At 43.3% G+C, this 26790-nt stretch overlaps 1 protein-coding gene across 9 annotated transcripts in view; it reads right to left on the bottom strand.

Annotated features, from left to right (window-relative positions):
• Positions 1–26790, bottom strand: part of Nhlrc2 (NHL repeat containing 2) — a 60733-nt gene that overhangs the window by 15725 nt on the left and 18218 nt on the right. For all 9 annotated transcript variants that reach the window (XR_010066447.1, XR_010066446.1, XR_010066448.1 and 6 more), the window contains exons 3-6: positions 25013–25468; positions 21252–21373; positions 17007–17136; positions 1154–1253 (exon numbers count right to left, since the gene is read on the bottom strand). Coding sequence is in view for 2 of the 9 variants with exons in the window: in NM_001107444.2 (NP_001100914.1) it covers positions 1154–1253; positions 17007–17136; positions 21252–21373; positions 25013–25468 (808 nt within the window). In the remaining 7 variants the exon portion in view is untranslated. The remainder of the gene's footprint in view (positions 1–1153; positions 1254–17006; positions 17137–21251; positions 21374–25012; positions 25469–26790) is intronic.

The following is a 26790-nucleotide window of genomic DNA, read 5'->3' as shown; positions in this document are numbered from 1 at the left end:
CAACTTGACACAAACTGGAGTCATCTGAGAAGTGGAAGCTTCAATAGAGAAAACACCTCCATCCGACTGACCTGTGGACAAACTTGTGGTCACTTTCTTGACTGATGACTGACATGAAAGGGCCCAGCCCTCTGTGGGCAGTACCAACCTGGACAAGTGGTCCTGGGTGTGTAAGAAAGCAAATGGAGAAGCCTGTGAGCAGCACCAGTGGCCTCGCTCAGTGCCTTCTGCAGGCACAGGACAGACTTTCCGCCATTTGCTTATTAACTGCACTGTTATCTACAGACACAGCACCAGGCAGAGTGCACAGAAGAAAACGGAACCAGGCTCCTTTCTTTAAGTAGTCTCAGAGGAAGAAACAGTTAGAATCAGGCACGCACCAAGAGACAGAGGAGAGGAACAGAGAGAGTGCAGCCAGCCCTGCCTGAGGCCAAGGGAGGAGGAGCAGTCAGGAGACACTGTGTGGAGAAGTGCTGCTCCCATCCTCACACGCCCGACAGTGCATGGACCCATGTGCCAATGCTATCCAAATCCTCCCTCACACAGCAATCCTGAGGTGACACAAACACATACAATGATGGAATGGCAGAGGTAAGGGGGCTCACTCACTCACTCTCCTGTGCGTCCACAGTCAGGAGAGCTGGGAAGAGCAGCCACTCTGCCATGCAGCACTCAACCACCTGAAGGAGTGACTGCAGACACATGTGCTGGGTTTATGTTGTGAAGGATTAAGGCCCCACCTAGCACTTCTGGTTCTCTCTCTAGGCACTCAGAAGAATGGCTCCTCCCAGGCTCTTAGAAATTAGACGCAGCCACAGGCTTAACCGAGGCTGATGAAATACAAGTCCAAGTGACGTATATCATTTCTGAGCAGCAGCTTTGAGCGCCAGTTAGTGACTCACCACCTCCTCCTCTCTATCTCTGCCAGAAGAGCTGGCAGAGCTCCTGACAGCAGCTGCTTCCTTAGCCTGGGGAGCAGACCAGTGCTCCCCAGTGAATCCACTTGAGAGAGCAAGAAGCCTGCTCCACACTTCTGTTGTGCCATGTGGCTGAGTGCACCCTGACAGGCACAGCACGTGCTGTGAGCGTGGTGACCTGGGCAGGGAAGCTGGGGGCTCCCAGGAGGATGGTTGCCCAGGACATAGCCACTTACCTTTTCTTTGGCAGTGTGCCAGAGTCCAGGAGGAAGGCCCATATCTGATGAGTCCCTGCCATGGCTATCCACAGGATGTCATTTCTTTGGACCTTTGAACCTTTATGAAAATAAGTAGCATGTATTATGTACATATCTGGTTAATATGATACTTTTTCAGGAATTGAAATCCATGGAGGATATTAATTTTTATGAGTCAGCTGTTTTAGAAAACGATTCCTCAGGGAGAGCTTGTCACTAGAGACTTACCACCTCACCTGCAACAATTTTATGACAACCCAAAGTTGTCATTTTTTTTTAATTAAATGCAGTAAAGGGTGATAATTCAATACATGTTTACAATGTGTAATGACAAAATTAAATCAATTAGCATTTCCATTTCCTTAAACCAAATCCACACATTCTTAATAGCAGTATGTCAATCTGCATCTCTGGAATAATGTTTTTAAACACTGCTTAAAAATTCTTTTATGTGACACAAAAAATGGGCTGACATTCTTTAAGAAAACTCTGGCAATTTCCATGAAAGAACGATGCTTTTAAGAGCAGCGTAGTAGCACTCTCCTGGAGTCCCAGAGGCTGAGAGGCAGATTTCAGAGGAGTATGGTGGGCCATGCCTGCACTCCCAGAAGCAGTGGCAGGAAATGCCCAAGTTGGGAACCTGTGAGACTATAAAGTTCCAGGCCAGCGTAAGTTACAGAGAACCAGTGTTAAAACAAAATAACAATAAAAAGAAGCTTAAGGAATGCGTCTTTTTATTACCAAAGGCATGGGATTTGACATTCAGAAATGAAGAAGAACAGCCATTTAAAATATATTTGTCTAGTAGCTTATACTACTTACGGAATCGTGTCTATAGCAGTGTGCACATGTGTGTAGGCTAGAGGTCAACATTGCATGCCTTCTTCAATCATGCTCTGTTCTGTGTGCTTAACAGACAGGGTCTCAGTGCACCTGGAGCTCACTGATTTGGCTAGACTGGCTAGCTACTAGAAAGTCCCAAGGGCCCTCTGTCTTAGCCTCTGAGGCTGGGCTACAGAGACAGGTACAGCCTCCGAGGCTGGGCTACAGAGACAGGTACAACCTCCGAGGCTGGGCTACAGAGACAGGTACAACCTCCGAGGCTGGGATATAGAGACAGGTACAGCCTCCGAGGCTAGGATATAGAGACAGGTACAGCCTCCGAGGCTGGGCTATAGAGACAGGTACAGCCTCTGAGGCTGGGCTATAGAGAGAGGTACAGCCTTCGAGGCTGGGCTATAGAAACAGGTACAGCCTCTGAGGCTGGGCTACAGAGAGAGGTACAGCCTCCGAGGCTGGGCTATAGAGACAGGTACAGCCTCTGAGGCTGGGATATAGAGACAGGTACAGCCTCCGAGGCTGGGCTATAGAGACAGGTACAGCCTCCGAGGCTGGGCTATAGAGACAGGTACAGCCTCCGAGGCTGGGATACAGAGAGAGGTACAGCCTCCGAGGCTGGGATACAGAGAGACAGGTACAGCCTCCGAGGCTGGGATACAGAGAGAGGTACAGCCTCCGAGGCTGGGCTATAGAGACAGGTATAGCCTCCGAGGCTGGGCTATAGAGAGAGGTACAGCCTCCGAGGCTGGGCTATAGAGAGAGGTACAGCCTCCGAGGCTGGGATACAGAGAGACAGGTACAGCCTCTGAGGCTGGGATATAGAGACAGGTACAGCCTCCGAGGCTGGGATACAGAGACAGGTACAGCCTCCGAGGCTGGGATACAGAGACAGGTACAGCCTCCGAGGCTGGGATACAGAGACAGGTACAGCCTCCGAGGCTGGGATATAGAGACAGGTACAGCCTCCGAGGCTGGGATATAGAGACAGGTACAGCCTCCGAGGCTGGGATATAGAGACAGGTATAGCCTCCGAGGCTGGGATATAGAGACAGGTATAGCCTCCGAGGCTGGGATATAGAGACAGGTACAGCCTCCGAGGCTGGGATACAGAGAGAGGTACAGCCTCCGAGGCTGGGCTATAGAGACAGGTATAGCCTCCGAGGCTGGGCTATAGAGAGAGGTACAGCCTCCGAGGCTGGGCTATAGAGAGAGGTACAGCCTCCGAGGCTGGGATACAGAGAGACAGGTACAGCCTCTGAGGCTGGGATATAGAGACAGGTACAGCCTCCGAGGCTGGGATACAGAGACAGGTACAGCCTCCGAGGCTGGGATACAGAGACAGGTACAGCCTCCGAGGCTGGGATACAGAGACAGGTACAGCCTCCGAGGCTGGGATATAGAGACAGGTACAGCCTCCGAGGCTGGGATATAGAGACAGGTACAGCCTCCGAGGCTGGGATATAGAGACAGGTATAGCCTCCGAGGCTGGGATATAGAGACAGGTATAGCCTCCGAGGCTGGGCTATAGAGACAGGTACAGCCTCCGAGGCTGGGATATAGAGACAGGTACAGCCTCTGAGGCTGGGCTATAGAGACAGGTACAGCCTCTGAGGCTGGGCTATAAGAGACAGATACAGCCTCCGAGGCTGGGATATAGAGACAGGTACAGCCTCCGAGGCTGGGATATAGAGACAGGTACAGCCTCCGAGGCTGGGCTACAGAGAGAGGTACAGCCTCCGAGGCTGGGATATAGAGACAGGTACAGCCTCCGAGGCTGGGATATAGAGACAGGTACAGCCTCCGAGGCTGGGATATAGAGACAGGTACAGCCTCCGAGGCTGGGATACAGAGACAGGTACAGCCTCCGAGGCTGGGATACAGAGACAGGTACAGCCTCCGAGGCTGGGATATAGAGACAGGTACAGCCTCCGAGGCTGGGATATAGAGACAGGTACAGCCTCCGAGGCTGGGCTGTAGAGACAGGTACAGCCTCCGAGGCTGGGATATAGAGACAGGTACAGCCTCCGAGGCTGGGATATAGAGACAGGTACAGCCTCCGAGGCTGGGATATAGAGACAGGTACAGCCTCTGAGGCTGGGATATAGAGACAGGTACAGCCTCCGAGGCTGGGATATAGAGACAGGTATAGCCTCTGAGGCTGGGCTATAGAGACAGGTACAGCCTCCGAGGCTGGGATATAGAGACAGGTACAGCCTCTGAGGCTGGGCTATAGAGACAGGTACAGCCTCTGAGGCTGGGCTATAAGAGACAGATACAGCCTCCGAGGCTGGGATATAGAGACAGGTACAGCCTCCGAGGCTGGGATATAGAGACAGGTACAGCCTCTGAGGCTGGGCTACAGAGAGAGGTACAGCCTCCGAGGCTGGGCTACAGAGAGAGGTACAGCCTCCGAGGCTGGGCTATAGAGACAGGTATAGCCTCCGAGGCTGGGATATAGAGACAGGTACAGCCTCTGAGGCTGGGCTATAGAGACAGATACAGCCTCCGAGGCTGGGCTTTTTACTGGGTGCTCAAGACTGAGGTCAGATCCTCATGCTGCATGGCAAGCCCTTTAGCAAATGAGCCACTTCAGGCCTGGTTTTAAAAGCCTCCAAGGAGTTTAGCAGACCAAGAGTACAGTGTATTATAATATGCTGCTTATCACCATTAATTTTACCATTCTATTTTTAGACACTTAATGATACTACACTTATTATAAGAGGGGAAAGCTCTATTTCTCAGATTAATTTTGTTAACATATTTAATTTAATTAGGAAGTACTTTGAAATAACTGAGACATTTTAACTAAAGTAGTCTGGTGAGACATTATCTTATAGAGTTATTTGTAATTTCTTTAACTTCAAGTATTTTGTGATGAGAAGGGTATTCTTCCCTAATTAGTAATACGTTTTAAATGTCTTTTAACTTAGTAACAACAGAAACCTACAATGATGATGGCTCTCAAGTTATCAAGGAGCTATAATTCCAAGCACTTTCCAAAACCCATTCCAGCTTTGGGAAAGGCCCATGACTAGGTACTGTGAGCAAGTCCAATTCCAGATGAGTCACCAAGCCCAGGGAAGTCAGCACGCCAGGTTACTAGCTAGCAAAGGAAGGAACTGAACTCTGGGCCCAAGCCAGACCAAGAGACAAACAATGCCTCAGTCATGATGCGCTGACGCTCTCTGTCTCGAGTGCTATGCATGCAAAGTGTCTCAGTGTGCCTCCTTCGCACAGCCGTGCCTGCAGATGTAACGGTACGGAAGGGGACTCTGCTGTCCACGTTCTGGGGACTGAGTCTCCGCTTCATCACTTTCAAGGGAGATCAAAAGACCTGCACAATTAATTTTTAACACACATTGCTTCATCAGTTATTCTGGAGCAACTCTCTGGGACTGCTAAAATGACTATGTCATCTAAGCTAATAAAATATTCCATTATTTCAGATACAGTGACATTCAGATGAACACTGCTTACAGGCAGCAGCACTCAAATGTCAGCCATGATCATTATTTCATGAATCTGGATCTTACCTTTATAGCTTGTTGCATTAGGCAAGCATAAATAGATCTACAAGCTCAACAGCTCCGAGCAGATGGCACTAAGGGTAAAGAGTAGGACACAATGTCTCCCACACACACTTGTTAATTCGATACTAAGCACTGACTACTACTGCACTACCACACGTGATATCCATGATGCACTCAGTTTACAACTGCTGTCTTGTGTGAAAGCCATCACACATCTAGGATTATAATGGCACTGTCTAGGACCCAGGACCCACCAGTACAACAGAAACAACCCACAACGATCATATCAAACCCTGAGAATGAGTTCAAGTTTCTGACTAGATGATGGCATTATTAACTAAGGAAATGAACAACAGGGTAACAGAAAAGCTTCAGTAAGTAAAGTAAACAAAGGCGCGAGGGGGTGGCCCTTACTTTTACAATGTCTGGAATGTTTCCCACTTACAATTATCCAAAGCTTGTATTTATCGTAACGAGTTTAGACTGACACACAGAGAACTGCAGACAATTGCAGTTTGAAGCCCACTACTAAGCTTTCCTAATTCTCCCTCAAAGGAATTAAACTGAGCACCTGGGGTGGTGATGGCCTTTGAGATAAGAGAACTCGAAGCATCCTTTCCGTGACCGAGAATCAAAGAGTTAAGGGCTTGAATCCTGGCTGCAATTTCTGCCCAGTGAGGCTGTGACTGTCCATGGTTAAAGATGACCAAGGGATGAGTCCAGGCTCTGGGAGCTAAGGACCACACAGTACTGGCGTGTGCTGGGTCCTAGACAGCACCTGCAGGCTTTCAGCTCCTGCACAAGGTATGCTCCCTCCTCCCTCTCCTAGGATTCATCCTCAGCCCCTAGCATGGGGCTCTGCTCAGACTTCTTGATTCCTTACCCAGCATGGCAAGTCTGTGGTATTGTCCTCCCAAATCACCACTCCGAAGGAGTGAGTGAGCCTCACCCCAAATCACCACAGCGAAGGAGTGAGCCTCACCCCAAACCAGTTTTGCACATGAGATGGTACCAAGGTCATGCCAGAATGAATCCCTATTTTATTATTAATTACTTCTATTTCTTTTTCATATTTTAAAGACATCTAAGTGTAATTGGATTATGCGTCTGTGAATTTTACTTTGATTTTTCAGATAATTTACAATGGGGTTGGGGTCTAACAGGACTAAGAATTCTCAAGTTACATATGAAAATGCAGCCATTCAGGGCCTCTTAATGTTTCTAGTCATAAAAACTAAGCAAGCTAAGACCCACAGAAAACCTATTTAATTTGATAGTGAACGCTTTCAAGATAACTGATAGTGACGGTCATATTTAATGATGAGACAGTATAAACATGCTCCTATCAACAGAAATGAGATAAAGACCTACCATTACCACTAGGTAGCTTGGGGAACAAAAGCAAAAAAAAAAAAAAATATTAAGCAAAACTGCACGTATTAGCCGTGACATGATTGCATGTAAGACATCGCAGAATGAGCCGTGTTCTTAAGTAAGTTCAGCCAGGTTTGGGTGCTCTCAGTAAGAATAACTCACCAGCGATGGGGCTTGTCTGCAATGGTGCTGGATACACTGTCGAGTAGGCGCACGCCTACCGAGATGCACGTCCTCTTCACCAGTCACTCTATGGAGCACTGAACGGCGGCCTCCCCATTTTGTTTCTTGGGCTAGAAATCATGCTGTCACCCTGACTGACTCTCTCATGGGCCATATACAATTCACGAGCAAATTCTGTTGGCTCTTCATTTAAAATGAATGAAGAATTTGATCAGAATGAAGAGTCTGAACCATTTTGACCTTGATCTCAGGCACCATCGGAGTGACTGAAGAATTCCATCTTAACTGATGCTACATTGCTGCTTTTGCTGGATATGGGCTCATGCTTGTGTTCCCCACACTCAGGAGGCAGAGGCAGGAAAATCACAGAGTTTGGGCCACACAGTCAGTTTCAGGCCAGTGTGTGCTACATAAGCAAGACCCTGACTCCAACAAAAGCAGACACGTGACCCAGGAGAGGTGAGCTGTTAGGACAGGTGAGTCAGGTGAATTTACTTTCACCTTGGGAGGTTTTAGAGCCTGTTCTTGCAAAGGAGAGCTTGGTGCACGTCTCTCTGGTTCTCTAAGAAGGTCAGTATATATAGGTCAGGCAGTCTCCTGCACATGCAGGATAAAAGTATGCTGTCACAAAGTTCAGGGACTGGGCTGTTCTTGGCTCCTGTACACTGACCTCCTTTACAGCAGTGAGGTAAGGACAACATCAATTTAGGGTTTGGTCTTTGGAGCTTCTAAGAACCAACTAGCAGTGAGGGACAGCAAAAACATCACCAGAGCACATGCTATTGACTGTTGAGCATGGGTGGTCCTATTACCATCATCTTCATTTTATAAAAGAACTAAAATCAGAGAGATTAAGGATTTGTTAAAATCTGCACAGCTAGACCTGGAACTTGAGCTCATCTGCTCTAACTCCTTAGCACTGGGGAAGCAGGGAAGTACGATGGAAGAGAGCTTGCCCTGTCTGTTTCTTTGCTTGGGCCTTTCCCTTCTCCCTGCATCTGCCTCTGGTCCTGTACTCAGCCTGTTGGGATAATACTTCTGCAGACTATATGAAGGTGTGTCTCTGTCCTTCCTTGCCTACCTAAAGCACCTTCTGATTGGTTCCATCAAGAGCTGAACAGCCAATAGCTAGCTAGGAGAAGATAGGTGGGAGTTCTGGGCAGGGGTAGGAACTCTGGGAAGGAATCAGGTGCAGGGAATTCACCAGGCAGACAGGGAAAAAAGCATAAGTGCTGGGACTGAAGGAGAGGTAGCAGGCCGGGTTATCTAAAGTATACAAGCTAGCTGAGAGATACCCGGCTAAGGCCAAAAGCTTCCATGATTAATAAAGTCTCCATGTCATGTCATTCCTTGGGTGGCTGGTGGGCAGACAGTCTGGCCGCACCAGCCAGTGTACCCAGGTTCATTATCATGTTGAGAGGCCTCAGCTTCCTATTCCAAGACGAGAGACTGGTTTATTCCCTTTAATGTCTAAAAGGTTTTTAGAAGGTAAAACATAATTATCAACAAAGATTACTAAAATAGTTTAAAAATAGGAATAAATTCAATAAAATAAATAAGAAAAACACTCCAGCTTTGAAAAAAACTGATGAGCACCCTTCTGCTGGCCTTTGTGAAATCTGTAGTGTAAACATGGGTTTCCACAATTCTGAAAGCTCTCATAAAGCTGCCCTGTGCCTCCAGGGAAAAGCAGTGATGTGTCGCTGCAGACTCCGGAGAAGACGGACTGCAGCTGTGGGGTTAGACGGGGCACAGCGGAGAAGCCCCATGCTGCTGTGAAGGACTCTGCTGGGGGAGCAGGGTGCGAGGTCTCCTCAATACTGTGGAGTGCCAAGGACGGCCAAGTGCAAAGGACTAAACAGCAAAGGTCTGTTCTAGAGGCAAGCATACAGACAGCCATGATATGGCTCTGTGTACTGGGATGACAGAACTGAACCCTGAGGGTAAAGAATGGCACCAAGAAGACAGACCCAGGCAGCTAGCTACACCCCACTGCCCACCCTGGAGCCATTCAACCAGCCCAACTATTAGACCTGGAAGGCTCCTAAGCACATAGTAATCTTCATAATAAGAAAACCCAGCCATGCAGCTTCCCCAGCATTACACAGTATTACTTATCTCAGCCTTTACAGTTAGTTCTATTCAAGATGAAGGACGTAATTAGTGAGAAGACAGACATGAAAGCAAACAGAGGAGAAGAGAAAAAGAGGCGATGTGGACGACCACAACATCCATCTTTGAAGCACAAAATTCGAAAGTATTGGGCTGACACTCCGACTTAGTCTGTTGTGGACAAGAAGAGGGAAACTTCTGTAGAGACAGAGCCTGAAACCAAGAGCAAAGCAGAAACACCATTTTTCTTTAAAGGCATGATACTAAAAATGAAGAACCCTTCAAAGCAGGGCCATCTTCTGACACAGTCAAGGAAAGGATCAGTCTCCCTGGGGGCGGATCAAGAGGAGTTACTGCAGCAGGAAAGGGAAGTGAAGGAAGGAGAGAATGTGCCAAGGCTCTGGGACATAACCCTGAGGAAGGTGAGCTCAGTCTCTGGAGGTTCAGAAAGGCAGGAACGAAAAGTGAGGATGTGTGGAGACCCCAGAGGATTCCTTGAAAACAATGAAGGAGGAAGACATCACCACACCACAGCAGTCCAGATGGGGTAACTCAGGATCAACGGCTAAATGGCTGACACCAAAAGCAAAGGCTTGGAAGCAACCAAAGAAAAACATACTTTACATACAAAAATCAAGAGAACAATGAGCAGATGGCTGGGAAACTATGTATCAACCCAACGTAAGTCAACCCAAGGTAAGTTACCTATGAAGCCAAAGAATCTTCTGAAAGGAAGGGTCAACATTTTCTCAGCTCAGAAAAGGGCAAGAAGTCAGCATAACTGGTGTGGTGGTTTAAATATGCTTGGCCCAGGGAGTGGTCCTATTGGGAAGTGTGTCACTGTGTAGGGCTTCTCCTAATGCTTGAGCTCTGCCCAGTACAGAGAAGCCAGTTTCCTTTTGACTGCCTTCGGATCAAGATGTAGGGCTCTTGGCTCCTCCAGCACAGGTCTGCCTGCACACTGCCATGCTTCCCACCGTGATGATAATGGACTCAACCTCTGAAACTACAAGTCAGCCCCAGTTAAACACTGTCCCTTATAAGAGATGCTTTGATCATAGTGTCTCTTCACAACAATAAAACCCAAACTAAGACAACTTGTTTAAAAGAAATTTGAACTAAACAGGCAGGAACAATGATTCAAGCCCATGCTTGGGACTGAAGAAAACAGCCACTTGGAGAAAAATGGCAATCAATTTCATTCCTACGTTGTGGTTTGCCCTGGAGTTATCTGTATTTTGATGCTAAGTCCACTGCCTCAAGGACAGCAATCTAGTCGTGTACACAGGAATTATGTGACTTCACCAGAACCTCCCCAATGAATTTGTAAAATACAGGGAGAGGGGCAGGTACAGGATAGAAGGAGACCTGTCACCGGAGGAGAAGGAAGGATGGGTGGGAGAAAAGTTTGAAGGAAGAGGAGGAGACTGGAACGGAAGGAGAAGAGACAGGAGGGAGAGGGCGAGAAGCCATGGCAGGTGGTATTAAGATTCCGCTCTATGTATTTACAGGTTGTTATTAATGTTCATAAGGGATGGATGGTACTGGGCGGGCTCTGCATGTTTAGGTGGCCAATTATATCTTATCAATTGGATCTAAGGTTATTGAGTTGTGTGGTCTTTCAAGTGCACCAATTTAAGTGTAAGAAAGTGTGGGATGGCTGGTCTGGGCCGCCATGGAGTTGGGATGTGTTTCTGGCATGGAAACCTGCCTTGGGTACTAGATAGGTAGAGAGACTGCTGCCAGGCTCAGAGAGACTGACCTAGGGGGATAAAAGACAACCCTACTTATTTTATTTTTTATATTTTTACAACAACACTCCTAGGCATTCACCCAAGAGAAGCAAATGAATGATCACCACAAACAGAAGCCACAAACATTAGTGGAAGTGGTACGTTATTTAAAACTTTTAGCAACTAGAGACACTGAGGTGAGCCACACAACAGACGACTCTCAGCAAGGAACAGCCAACTACACAGGGTCATGAAAGCACTACCCTTCCCGTGGAAGTCAGTCACAAAGAGCTTGAGAGGAAGTACAAAACCATTGCTGCCCGTGGCTAGTGAATGTGTGGTGACGTGGGGAGACTGAGCAAAGAGTAAACTCTCTGGGGTGACCCTGACTGTGGTCAGAGTTGCAGGATTGTCTGTATACACTTTTAAAAAAACACACATCTATAGAGCAAGAATAAAATTTGCTATTTCTACATTTTACCTCATTAACTTGAAACAGGATAGTAAAAATATTCTGACAGAGAAGCTTCCTCCTGCAATTAATGGGAACTAGCATAGAGCACTGAAACGATATGCAGAGTAAGAGACTTAGGAGCTCTTGGTCCTGAATACGTTCTTCATTGAGACCCTCCCTTCAGGCCTCAGAGATCCTGCAGAGGAGAGGGGAGGGAGGAATGGAGGGAAGGATGGGGGGATGGATGGGGAGATGGATGGCTCTAGGGCACACTGTCCTCCTCACACAACAGGGCTGTGGACATAGGAACTCACAGGGACAGTGGCAGAACAGGACTGTACAGGTTCAAACCAGATGGGGCCCAGCACTGAGTGGGAAGCAGACTTGGGGCTCCCACCCCTAACTAAGAAGCTATCTGCAACTGACACTTGCTAAGGAAAAGTTAGTTTTCGCCAATGGACTCTCACTAGATATACAGACCACACTTGAGGGTGGGCCCCATGCCCAGCAACAGATGCCCAACACAAACCATCCCAATGGTTTATAGACGCCTTATGTCTCATTTTGTTTTGTTTGGGTTTTTTTTTTTCTTTTCGTCTTATTAGTCTTTTGTTTATATAACATGATTTCTGATTTTGTGGTTTATTAATATGATTGTGTGTGTGTGTGTGTGTGTGTGTGTGTTGTTGTTGTTGTTGTTGTTGTTGTTGACCTGCTTGTTTTTTTTTTTTGGTTCTTTTTTTCGGAGCTGGGGACCGAACCCAGGGCCTTGCGCTTCCTAGGTAAGCGCTCTACCACTGAGCTAAATCCCCAGCCCCGACCTGCTTGTTTTTTAAAGTAAAAAAAGAAAGGGAATGGAGAGCTGGGGAGGACCTAGGAGAAGTTGGGAGAGGGGGAAGCATGGTCCGAGTATATTATATGAAAAAAATTCAATTAAGTTATTATATAAAAAGAATCTATCAAATTTTCAAAAGTACAACTGTCTTTCAAAATAAAAGTACACGGGTCACAATGCATAAATCCCTTTAAACATGCCTGCATCAGTGGATTACATTTAAAACAAAAATGTTTCCTGGTATTTTAGAGCTGTCATGTGATAGATCATCTAAGCATGTAAGTGCGAAACTGTATTTTGTCTACAGACTCTCAGCTGAGCACATTCATGCTGGATTCCAACCATTAAAGGAGATGTAAGAAAAGGGGGTTTGTATCAAGGGAAGATGCTGATTGGAGTCAAGGAAGGTTAATGGGATTTAAGCACAGAATCCTTTCTAGAACTGATTCTGACAGGGACCAAATGAAGCACTCAGGTTGGCAGGCCTGACCTCTCTGATAAAGTGCTTTATAGGCTATTGTCTGGCACCAGCAGAATCAAGAGAGAAGAGAAACACCTTTTTAAAAATAAGTTGGTAAAAGATGAATCTATCATAGACACCACTATCTCAGAGAGAAGTTATCATATTAAAGGGGATAAGGTAGAATTTACTTCTGCAAAATTATGTTTACTTGATTGCAGCAGTTGCACAATTAAGTCAAATGCACATAGTCATTTAAAATACACGTTTACAATTACAAATGTATTTAGAATAACAGCATTTTTCAGTCTATTTCTTTTCTTTTTCTGTATGTGCTCTGTCTGCATGTATACCTACATGCCAGAAGAGGGTATCAAATCTTTTATAGAGGGTTGTGAGCCACCGTGTGGTTGCTGGGAATTGAACTCAGAACCTCTGGAAGAGCAGTCAGTGCTCTTCACCACTGAGCTATCTCTCTAGCCCCTTAAGGCTATTTTCCCCTAAGCTGAAATTCTCAGTCAAGTACACATCCAGCAGTTATCATCTGTTACTTGCCATTCTTTTTGTTTACCTGTACATGTGATAGAGAAAATGTAACTAAGTAAATCCTGTCTGCACATGCATGTACACACCCGAGGAACAGCATCATCTGGAGACTCTAAGCATGCCTCTATGATCACAAGTTCCCTCTCCTTTCAGAAGTCGCCAGTGTAGAATTTTATCTTTTTCATTTATTTCTCTTAAGTGTAAATCTGTGTGGGTGCATCTCCCGATGCTTCACGTATCTTCATGTAACTTCTACACAAAACTCAACAGAGGTTCCTTTCTCACACTCCTGATATTTATCTATATATAGTTCTGGGTAGCTGTGTTCCATTGATGTACACTGGATAGAACATACCATTTAAAGATACTACAAAGCAACCCATTTTTCATGTTTTCTTACTGATAATTCTGTCTTCTCACTTTCATGAATTATGATAGAATTTAACAAAGTTTTATAACATTTCCGAAGCATTAGAAAAAGAGCTTAGGAAGCTCTTTCCTGGGCTACTGAAGCATCCAAGTATTTACTCCATCATCTGCTTGAGCGGTTACGTGCGTGACCTTATAATTGAAATAGACACACACTTCTGAAATAGGAATGGAAAGACTGTGCATACTTCGAGCAGAAGAACACTTTAAAAGAAGATACAATAGAGGCAAGTAGCTAAGTCAAGTGCCGAATATGTGGAAATGTAATTATTTTCAGCCCTCATATTTATTTCTTTACATGTATTCAAAAACTCTCACTATGCTTTGAGAAAATAAAAATGATTTATCCGAGGTGGGAGAAAAAAAAAGCCAGTAGAAACTGCTTGAAGAAAAAGCCCTATTTTCACACAAGGAGACTGGCTAGCTGGGTATGGTGGTACACAGCTACAAACACAAGCACCCCATGCTAAGGTAGCTTGGTTACATGTAAGTACTTGGTGAAATGGGGTCTTAAAACCCAACAACAACAAAAAAAGAAACTGACTTTGAATTGTATGTTTTGTTTCTTAAAATACAGATATTTTATAAGTCATCAATTTTTTTTTTTTTGGACTATCTAGATTAGCAGTTCTCAACCTGTGGGTCAAGACCCTTTGGGGGGGTCACATATCCGATATCCTGCATATTGGATATTTCACTAAGATTCATAACAACAGCAGAATTACAGTAGCAACAAAATAATTCTATGGTTAGGGAGCTATATTAAAGGGCCACAGTGTTGGGAAGGTTGAGAACCGCTGGGCCAGACCGACAATTAGGCTCAACCAGCTCTGAAAAGACAGAGTCTACTAAATTCCATCTTCTTCAGTTTCACAAATGATCCCTGGAGCTTACAACGCAACAAAGAAACAATCTTATGACATAAAACTTAGAATAAGAAAGTTAAAGACCAATAAGAATACAAAAGAAAGGTTAGGACTCTAAAGTAATTCAAAGCTTTAGTTATGAAGATGTTTTGAGTAACATATCACTTTGCAAGTCTTATAAAAATTCAAACAATTGTCCCAAATTTTAATTAAGATTTCTGGGGCTCCTCAGCAATTTTAATAAAGCCTACATACCAAAGACTTAGTATAGATACCCAGATTAGCTAGTTCATAGATAACTCTAGAAATAGTGTGACCACTGAGAACAAGTCCTTCAGGCAGCATTCGAACCACACTTCCTGGGCAGCCAACACTTAAGTGCATTCAAGACTACTTCTCTTGCCCATTTTCTGGAGTGACATATGCCATTTTTACTGTTCTATTGCTGTGAAGAGGCACTGTGACCAAAGTAACTTAAAGAAGGAATTTATTGAGGGGAGGGGGCCTTGCTTACAGTTTCAGAAGATTAAAGTTCATGATCATCATAGCAGGTACACAGCAGAGGCAGACAGGCATGGTGCTGAATCAGTAACTGGGTATTTGCATTTGATCCATAAGCAAGAGGCAGAAAGAGAGAGAGACAGACAGACAGAAAGAGACATACACAGAGATAGAGAGAGAGCGAGAGAGACAGAGAGAGAGAGAGAGAGAGAGAGAGAGAGAGAGAGAGAGAGAGAGAGAGAGCGCACTAAGTGGGAAGGACATGGGCTTTTGAAATCTCAAACCCTACCCCCATTGACACCTCCTCCAACAAGACCACACCTCCTAATCCTTCCCAAACAGTTCTACCCACAAGGAACCAAACACTCAGGTGCGACTTTATGAAGCCTTTCTCATTCAAACCACTACAAGATGTTCACAGAATTTGGTTAAATGCAGAGAGAGACATGAGCTGAGTTAAAGCAGGACTTGAAAACTAGGGTTAATAAAGATGTGTCTCTTCAAAAGCAGATCATTTAACTTAGAACCTAACAATACTTATCAATAAAGTTAGGATCTCTTAGGAGTAAGATGGATGTATTCTCAACACAGAGATAAACAACCAGCAGTACCATGAGGAGTAACTGGGAAGCTTTCAGCCTGGATGAAACTTTAAATACTCCTTGGCCATTATGTATGTCTAACTCAATAAATACTGTCATTTCAAGCATAATTTTAAGCAAAGCAAATTTTGATAGAAATGCTGTAAGTTGAACATTTCTGGTTCTGTATTTATCTTTCACTTTATAAGTAATATGAAATAAATATGCACATCTAAATGTAAATGAGTATTATATATATTTATCAGAATCACGCTTTCTACAGACTCATGGTGGGTAAAGCATGGATCCCTGTCGTCTGACTTTTAACTTTTGCCTATGTGACTCGTGTTTCTGTTGACCCCACTAACCTTACAAATAAATCATAGTTTCCCCTCTCTTCAGAGATGGCACTGACATAGTAGAGCAAGAATTCTCAGAATACGCCAAGAAGATCACAGAGACCACTTAGTTTCAAATTCCAGTTCCCACGGACTCTACTCTTTCTATGTCTGATACTGGATACAGACAAAAACCTCAGCACTGAGGACCGATGATGAGACACTGGTGTTTCTTTACTATGCTCATACAGCAACATGACACAAAGACAGCATGTCTCATCTGTTATCAGCGACTGCCTGACTCTTTAGGGTAACATTTTTTAATTAATCAAAAGATGCTATCCTATTTCCACATTTGGACATTTTTTAAGAGTGAAGAAGATAAGGTAGTTTTCTCTTTCATATCTGTTTCTCTTTCACTTAGAGTAAGGTTATTAAATGATAGGTAGCCATGAATAATCTTTGTGGTTTCTGAAACTACAACCCTGTCAGTTTAAGAATAATGATAAATACACCAATTAGAAGATTCAGTTATAAGAAACTGTTTAAATTAGAACTTAGTGCACACTGAGCACCAATACAGGAGCAAGCCAGCTAACCAGCCGTGTTTACCGTTTTTTTTTTTTTAAATATAATGTAATGTTATAGATAATGTATTCTATTTGCATATATTATGGTTGCCTTTGCTCTCCAAGCCTTAAGTACAAATATATAAAACAAGATACATAATTAACATTTCAAGAATATTTTAATTAAAAAATTGGAAAAGAGATTTTCTTGATTTTTTTTCTTATCTTTTCATTTCCTTTTCTTTTGCTTTGCTTTGGTTTCTTTTTGTTTGGTTGGTTTGAAACAGGCTTTCTCGGTGTAGCTCTGGCAGTCCTGGAACTCACTTGGTAGACCAGACTGACCTCAAACCCAGACATCTGCCTGCCTTTTTCTTCAGAGTGGGATTAAAGGCATGTGCCACAAATGCCCACAAAAAAGAACTTGTTAAAGATCCTATGTTTACGAGCAGCATGTGCTGGCACTTGGTGTTCAGCTGCATACCTGAGGTCCCAAGTGCAACGTCCCACGGGGAGCTGATGGGCTGTTTGTCTCCCTCCTCACCGCCTTCTGTATCTGTCCCTTGAACACCGATGCCAGCTACAGTGCTCACCTTCTCAGCTTCTAAGTCTATCTACAAAAAATTCAGTACATCGTTTATTTAATGCATGTTACTTTTGCTTTCAATATGCGAACAGTTCAACAGAACACACAGAGTGTTTGAAACACAATGTCTTAGAAGGCTAGTTACAGATGACTTGTCATGCCCGTATTCAATTTGTTCCTCTCATTCTAGTAGTAAAAAGGAATGAATTACCCACATACTACCTCACAGAGGAACTTACAATATCAAGCAAGATTGAAGAAGAAATCATCTATTACAGGACTCTTCTGTACTCATGTAAAAAGCCCAGTAAGGGCCTATCAATAGGCAACTGATTGCCTAAAAATGGGAAAGGTAATTATCTTTGTGTGACAATTCTTATTTTGGAGCTGAAATATTCTAAAAACACTGTAAAGTTATGACTGCAAAGCCTGCTAAACTGATTGGAAACTAGTGAGTTCTATACTCAATGGGTGAACTTCCTAGTATGTGCCACGTTAAAGTCACTAAGATGACCATGTGTACAGGACAGTGATACTTAGGGTCATACACAGATAGCATATTAAAGTGGTCATCTACAGTTGGCTCAGGTGAGGAAATGAATGGCACGTGGAGTGAGGAAAAGGAGACATGAGATCTATAGGTTAATAAAAAAACTACTCTAGACAAAGGGAGGGCGTACGTGGAGCGATGATGTTTTTGTGTGTGAATGTAAGAGGGTAATGAGCTTAGACCTCTGCAAACACGATCTTCAAGATAAAATACAGTAACTATTTGTGCGGAAGAAAAAGGAAGGAACAACACACTTAAGTCACGTCACTCAGAATGGACCCTGACTGTAGAAACCCAGTATTTGTGTGGTTACACTACTTCAATGAACAGGCATGAATGCAGCACCTTGTCCAACACTCGAAAACTCCAAGTTGTGAAGCAGGAGAACAGGGCACAAGTCATGAAGGACAAGCATTTCTGAGGTTGGTCTCTCTACTGCAGTGAATCATCAGACATCTGTAACTCTGACAATTACAGAAATAACTCCCAGAGAAAACTACTCTTTATCCATTCTTCAGCTGAGGGACATCTAGGTTCACAGTTTCTGACTATTAGGAATAAAGCTGCTATGAACACAGTTGAGCACATGTCTTTGTGGGATGTTGGAGCATCTTTTGGGTACATGCTTAGGAGTGGTATAGCTGAGTTTGAGGTAAAACTATTCCCAGTTTTCTGAGAAACTACCAAATTGATTTCCAAAGTGGTTGTATAAGTTTGTACTTTCACCAGCAATGGAGAAGTCTTCCCTTTGCTACACATCCTCGTCAATGTCTGCTGCCCCTTGAGTTTCTGATCTTAGCCATTCTGACTGGTGTGAGGTGGAATCTCAGAGCTGTTTTGATTTGCATTTCCCTGATGACTGAGGGCTGTGAACATTTCTTTAGGTGATTCTCAGCCCTTCAACATTCCTCTGTTGAGCATTCCCTGCTTTGTTCTATACCCCATTTGGGTTGTTGATGTCTAATTTCTTGACATTTTGGAAATTTTGAATATTAGCCCTCTGTCAGATGTAGGGTTGGTTAAGATCCTTACCCGATCTGTAGGTTGCCATTTTGTCCTATTGACAGTGTCTTTTACCTTATAGAAGCTTTTCAATTTTATGAAGTCACATTTATCAATTGTTGATCTTAGAGCCTGGGCCATTGGTGAACACTCAGAAGTTGTCTCCTGTACCAATGCATTCGAGGCTCTTCCCCACTTTGTCTTTTATGAGCTACACTGTATCCAGTTTTATGCTGGAGTTCTTGATCCCAGTGGACTTGAGTTTTGTGTAGGGTAACATGAATCAATTCACTCTTCTACATGCAGAGATCCAGCTAGACTAGCACCATCTGTTAAAGACTCTTTGTTTGACTTCCTTATCAAAAATCAAGTGTCCATAGCTGTGTGAGTTTGTTTCTGGTTCTATGATCTGATTCCATTGATCAATGTTTCTGTTTCTGTACCAACACTATGCAGGTTTTTGTTTGTTTGTTTTTTGTTTTTGTTTTTTTATCACTATTGCTCTATAGCACAGCTTGAGGTCAGGGATGGTGATTCCTCCCAAAGTTCTTTTATTGCTCAAAATTGTTTTGGCTATCCTGGGGTTTTTGTTTTTCCATATGAAATTGAGTATTGTTCGGTCAAGGTCCATAAAAAATTAGGGTGCAATTTTGATGGGAATTGCACTGAATCTGTAGACTGCTTTTGGTAAGATGGCCATTTTCACTATGTTAATCCTACCTATCCATGAGCATGGGGGATCTTTCCGTCTTCTGAGATCTTCAATTTCTCTCTTCAGGGACTTGAAGTTCTTGTCATACAGATCTTTTACTTGCTTGGGGAGCAGAGACTGAGGTAATGTCCAACCAATAACCAGCCCAACTTGAAACCCATCCTGTGGGCAAGCACCAATGCCTAACACTATTAATGACACTCTATTACGCTTGCAGACAGGGACACATTGTCCTCTGAGGGGCTCCACCCAGCAGCCGACTCAAACAGATACAGACACCCACAGCCAAACAATGGATGGAGCTTGGGAACTCTTATAGAAGAATAGGGGGAAGGATTACAGGCCCCGAAGGGAATAGGAACCCCACAGGAAGACCAACTGAGTCAACTAACCTGGACCCTTGGGGCTCTCAGAGTCTGAACCAACAACCAAAGAACATAGATGGGCTGGACCTAGGCCTCCCCATACATATGTAGCAGATATGCAGCTTGGACTTCATGTGGGTCCCAAACAACTGGAGGGGGTGGAGGGGCTATCCCAAAAGCTGTTGCTTATAAGTGGAATTTGTTCTTGTAGCTGGGCTGTCTTGTCTGGCCTCTGTGGGAGAGGAAGAGCCTAGCCTCACAGAGACTTGAAGTGCCAGGGTTGGGGTATACCCAGGGGGAATCCCCATCCACTTAGAGGATAAGGGGAGGGAGAACAGGGGTGGGGGAATGATTATGGAAAGGGTGACTGGGAATGGGGCAGTGAGCAGGATGTAAAGTGAATAAGTAAAAAATTAATTAATTAATTAAATTTAAAAAATTATTTAGAAAAACCAACTTTTAAGAGCCCAGTACAGGAGTTGGGGATTTAGCTCAGTGGTAGAGTGCTTGCCTAGCAAGCGCAAGGCCCTGGGTTCAGTCCCCAGCTCCGAAAAAAAGAAAAAAAAAAAAAACAAAAAAAAAAGAGCCCAGTAATTAAAACCATACCATTTTTCTATAACCGACACACGGCAATGTTAACAAAGTTCTGCATAAATTAGGTTTAGTATCCAAATAAGTGTCCTCCCTATCTTGGCAACAGTATATCAGCATATTTAAGTATCTAGAAGTTCCCAAGACAAACAAACAACAACAAAAAATCCCACATCTTCTTTAATTCTTTAAGTCACAATATATATTTATAAAAATAAATCCACAAAAATGTTTCATTAAATATATATAACTTGTAATATACTTAACAAATATCTATTGGATATTTAACAGGCCAGATCCTACTCGGCAGCAAAGAAAATACAATACCTTTACCAAGATTTTATTACACATTCTAGATACATCCTTGCTATTATATGTGCACTGTGTGATGACTGTCAAGTAAAGACAAATGTCAGTGTTGAATAAAAGTGAAGTATTGGACGCACTGTGATTACCTAACAAGGGAGATCATATGCACTTTGGTTAGTTATTGTTCAAGTTGACAATAATTAACAATCGGTAGACTGTAGTCAAAATCAGTATTGGTAGGAAATGTTTAAGAGAATTAGGTTTATCTATAATGGAATATGACAGTCATATCATTCCTGTGACTAAGACAGAATAAATTAAGCATACAAAAGACTTTTAATAAATTCCATTTGTTTAAAAAATTCTCTAGAAATAGTCTTTGAAGTCCAACTTTGTATAAGAGTATATTGACAGGAAATTTCTCTGAAACCTTAATGCATCTTTTTTCCTTCCCTTCCTCCCTTCCTCCTACCCTTTCTTGTCCTTAATACAGGTCTCATGTAGGCCAGCCTGGCCTCCAACTTGTATGTAACCAAGGATGACCCTGGACTCCTGATAAACATCAGGGTATCTTGACTATAACTATTAAAACTTTAACTTAGACTGGAGATTACCTTTCTTATAAGGTGGTTTTCAGTGTCGGCCACATAGATGACATTATCTGCGATAGCTACACCCTGTGGAGAATGAAAAGACGACTCTGAAAACACCCCATCTTTCCTTCCAGGATTAGGTCCTAAAAGACAAGACAGTCATGAGATTTTTTTTCACATTAAAAAAGAAACTCAAAATAATATCTTCCAAATAAATGATTTTAAAATTTGCATTTAATGCTGGGATTTTTTTAAAAATAAATAACATAGTATTTCAGTATTTCTATTTTAAAATGAAAATGTGGGGCTGGACAGATGGCCCAGCAGTTAGAGTGTTGGCTCCTTCTCTAGAGGACTGAGTTCACCCTCATGGCACCTCAGGAACACTAGTCCTGGAGGACATGATGCCCTCTTCTGGCCTTCGAGGACACTACACAAGTATAGTGCGGGCAAAACATCATACACGTAAAAAATTAAATAATTAAAAGAATTTTAAAATGAAAATGTTTGCTATTTTTCTCTCTTTCTGTTTCTATCTACTTTGGGTAATGACAGGGCTTATACTGTAATAGTTCTTAGTGCACTTCAGTAGCGTATACAGCAGAAAATAATTTTGAAAGCTTTTTAAAGACCTGTTACCTATACTAGAAAGTTAAAAATAACTTTAACCATACAGCAGCTAAAAGGATAATTTTTAAACCTGACTTATTTTACGCGTGTGCTGCCTGCATGCATGTGTGACAAGCACCATGGGTGCTGATCCCCACAGAGGTCAGAAGCCAGCATCAGAGCTCCTGGAATCAATGACTGCCCTCTGAAAGAGCAAGTGCCCCTAATGCCAGGCCATCTCTCTAGCCCCAAAAGGGATGATTTTTTTAAAAACAATTTTGGACAACAGACTAATCTGACTATAAAATGAAATTATACATACATTCCTTCCCTAGAAAAATACTCATAATCGAACTGTTATAAATAGTCCCACACCTTGAGAGCCATCCTGTCTTCTTAAGACAAGAAGCCCAGGGTGACACTCCCTCCGACTGGCTCTCTCAGTCACTAAGCAGTGCATACTCTAAGACAGGTAAAGTCACCCTGGCCTAATGGATGGCCTCTCAAGTTTTGGAACAGCCTAGCTCCAAGAACCCACAGCTTAACACAGTCAGTACAACTGCTGCTCCTCAGGCCTCTGGGCAGCACTCAGAAACTGCTTTGCAAACACCCACTGTCTTACACAGTAGGAAGAGGGCTAGGGAGTGCATGCAGGTGCCATGAACTCCCAGCTCTAACTTTCTCCAGTTAGAGATCTGAGTACGTGCTTATATCTTAGTTTTACTTCTGTAGAGTAGAACTGATAATACCTAATAACACCCTGATTAAAGTCCTGTAGGGATGAAGACAAGAAGTGCAGGCGGTGTGCTTAGAAGGAAGCCAGGGATGTGGTCTGCCCCGTCACTGTTACTGACGCAGAGAAGAATAAGGGGTGGGAAGACTCACTGGTAGCTGAGACCTGCAAGTGCTGAGCAGAGCCATCATCTGACTCTCCACGAGACACTGCCAGAGGAACTCGCCTAAGCAACCTGACAATACTATACCACCCCTGACCAAATCTGATAGGTCCTAGGAAATCAGTATTTCCTGAAAATATGTGACCAAAACATTCTATTGTAAAACTTAGGGAGACTAGCAAGTTGGCTCTACAAGTAAAAGAGCTTGCTCCCAAGCCTGACAACCAGAGTCTGACTCTAACCTATAACGATGGAAGGAAAAGAGCTGACTCCTAAGAGCTGTCCTGACTTCTATGCAGGAAGACACAAGCACCCTTCTACTCCCCAACACACAACAAACAAACAAACGTAACAAATAATATTAGGTGGGTGTGGTGGCATATGCTTGTAATCTTAACACTTTGGACGTAGGAAGATTGCTGTGAATTCAGTAAGTCTGGGATACAGTGAGGTCCAGGCCAGCCTGAGACAGAGACAGAGGCTCTGTCTAAAGACCACCAAGTTAAAGAAGATACTAAGAGTTAGCAGTATTTTTAGAGGCATACTTGAAAATACCATTTGCTGTTGTTTTTTGTTTAAAAAGAATATTGTGGGCTGGAGAGATGGCTCAGGGGTTAAGAGCACTGACTGCTCTTTCAAAGGCCCGGAGTTCAATTCCCAGCAACCACATGGTGGCTCACAACCATCTGTAATGGGATCCGATGCCCTCTTCTGGTGTGTCTGAAGACAGTGACAGTGTACTCATATACATAAGAATATTGTTGGGCTGGGCATGGTGACACATTCCCTTAATCCCAGCTCAAGAGGCAGAGGCAGAGGCAGGTGGATCTCTCTGAGCTCCAGAGCAGCCTGAACTACACAGAGTGTTACAGGACAACCAGAAGTATATATAAGACCCTGTTAAAAAGAAGAGCACTTACCTACATCACTCTGAATGTTACAGCAATTAAAATCTGGGTGGGAAGATGGCTCCTCGGGTAATGACGTGCAATCACAAGGATCTGTGTTTGGACTGCCAGCATACACAAGAAGCCAACCACGGCAAAACACGCCCTTACTCCCGGGAAGCAAGTCTATGTGAGCTGAGGCAGTCTGATCTACAGAGACCACCTAGGACTTCACAGTTACGCTATCTTAATAAGAGCGACAGCAACACAACGTGGTGCAAAGCAAGCAAATCTCTGGAGTTCAGTGGGCAGCAAACCTGGCCACACCAGTCAGCTTCATGTTCACTGAAGACCCTGTTTCCAAGGATAAGGCGGAAAGCAATGGAGGAAGACACACAGTGTCAACCTCTGGCTTCTGTGCATTTGTTAGCACACAGGCTCACATAGCATGCATAGACCGCACACACCAAAACCACAAAACCAAAATTCCAAGACATTTTTTGAGTAACAATTGTCATAACTGTTCAAATTGAAAATACCATGTAGCCCAAACCAAAAACTGAAAGCTTCACACAACAACGCATACTCCAATAAAAACCATAAACAATGACACATGAGATGAGAACATCTTAGCACACACAATGAGCAATGGCTCCGGACCCCGTTTAATCTATGTAGTGTGTCCTGTGCTATCAAGTGGGAGTGGCTATAAGGGGTGGCTTTCCCTCTGACTAATTTGTGTTTGTCAGTTCAGCCCAGATGAGCAGATTAGTCTGAATGGACTTGGGAGATTTTACTACTCATGCAGATAGAAGCTAGAGGCATGATCTCATCTAAGGCAGAGAGCTATAAAACTAGATGGCCTGCGCTTGCAAGAAAGGGGAGGGGTCTAGATGTATCCGTTAGTTCTTAAGGGGGAAGCAAGAGAAAAGTAAATATACGTATGAACCCTAGCCTGTTTACTTTATAGGGTAAATATCAAGTTTCTTGGTCACTGTCCTGAGTTCATGTCTAGAAAACTATATGGACATATTTTGTTAGAGAAGAAAACATGAAATTCCCACTTAAAATGTCACTGACCTAAAATCTTGGTATATATTTATATGAACAAATAAATGTGACACTTTTCTTAAAAAACAAGATAAAACACACAATATACCTAAGAAATTATATAACTTAATGATTTCCTCCTTTTGACATGAAGTTTCTGGGTTTTGTTTGTTCTGAAGAGGAGAGGGAGATTAACTTGGACACACAGACTAAATAACAAAATAACTTGGTGATAAAGTCAGATGGCAATTCAGGCTGCCTTTCTATATTGAGCTGTTTTTAAACTGAAAAATATACTACATACTGATCAATAAGCAGCATGATTAGAAGCAAACCTTACCTCCAATACTGTACTGAATCTGCCCGTTCTTCTGAAGAACCAAGATCCTGTGGTGCCCGGTGTCTGCTACCACCAGCCGACCAGTAGTAGGGTCTGCGGCTACTTTGCCAGGGAACAGCAATGGTGAAGGCGGCAAAGACTCTTTAAAGAGTTTTATCCCAATTTTTCCATCTCTGATCTGTCCTCTGTCTTTGTAATACTTTAAAGCAATAGATGTATATGAAAACAGTTTATCTTTGTGACCCTCTCCAATCAAAGAAAACAGCAGGTTTCCACGGGGTCCCAGTATGACCAGTGTTGGCCAGCAGGAGACTTCAAGCTCCTGCCAAAGGCTAGCATCTGTGTCGTTAACCACAGGGTGGGTGATGTTGTACCGAAGGACAGCACTCTTGATGTTGTCCAGGACCTTTTCATTTGGAAACTTAGCTGAGTGAACACCGACAATCAGAAGGCCATCTGAAAAAGAAAAGTGTATGTTAAACATTATGAAAACTTGAAAATAATACATACATTAGCATTTGCTCATTAATATAAAAATCTATAGATTAAAAAACAACTGCGCTCATGTATTTAATTGTATTTAAACATGTATGTACAAAACTGATAAATCTAAATCTCAGATAATTTTAACATTTAAACACACAGGATCAAATTCATGTGCAGGATTAGAACTCTATGTTTTTGGGTAAAGCTTTTAAAGAAAGTGGAAGATTTCAACCATGGGAAGGTATATCACAGAAAGGTAGGGCCAGTGCTACCAAGGAGAAGCTCTTCTGTCAGCTGAAACCCCATTGCATTCTGGTCAGAGAGCCAGGGAAGCTGGAGAGTAGGGGGAAAAGTGAAAATACTCATGCATCAACTTGCATTTCTCTAAACTACACACACAGAAAGCAGGACCAGCAGCAGGACCAGCAAAGTATAGCAAATGCTGAGCACTGAGAACTGAATTACTGAGAAGAGGAGATGAGGAGGGGGCTGGAGGGGTGGTGCAGTGGTTAGGAGCTTGCTCCGTTCACAGAGGATACAGGTTGGGTCCCTGGTCTGCAACTCTGGGTTCAGAGTATTCAGTGCTCTCTTCTGGTCTTGGAAGCACTGTATCCATGTGGGGCACACACACATACACACACAGGCAAAACACACATGCATACGTTAAAAATAATTTTTTTTTTGGTTCTTTTTTTCAGAGGTGGGGACCGAACCCAGGGCCTTGTGCTTCCTAGGCAAGCGCTCTACCACTGAGCTAAATTCCCAACCCCAAAAATAATTTTTTAAAAGATGGGAATTTATAATCAGAAGTAACTGTGCTGAATGTCTACTAAAACAAAGCTAAATTTATCTATCAGGACTTCAACAGAACCCAAGTTCCACACATCACATATCCAATGTCTTGTAGATAGTCACAAACTACTGTTTCACAAAGAATAGTAAACCAGTCCTCAGTCACTCAGAGCCACAGTAAGAACCTGCCTCAAACAAACACCATAAACAAGGGTGTCTGATTTATTATCAAAGGAAATAAAAAATAAACAAGAGCTAGATGCCAAAATAATTTTAATCAGCAGAGACTTACAGCAGCTATAAAATTGTATTCTATGAAGTAAAAGAAAAATACAAATGAAATGAATGAAAAGACAGGAAACAAGCAAAGAGATAAGACTGTAAAAGAAAAACTAAATAAAGATGTCAGCGCTGAAAACACCTACTTGAAACAAAGACACTGAATGAATTCACTGGCAAACAGGTGGCAAAGAAAAAGGCGGGAGCCCAGAGATCAGGTC

Source organism: Rattus norvegicus, chromosome 1 (genome assembly GCF_036323735.1).
Source record: "Rattus norvegicus strain BN/NHsdMcwi chromosome 1, GRCr8, whole genome shotgun sequence".
Taxonomy (NCBI): domain Eukaryota; kingdom Metazoa; phylum Chordata; class Mammalia; order Rodentia; family Muridae; genus Rattus; species Rattus norvegicus.
Note: the sequence above shows the minus strand (reverse complement) of the source record. Positions and strands in the feature narration are given on the sequence as shown.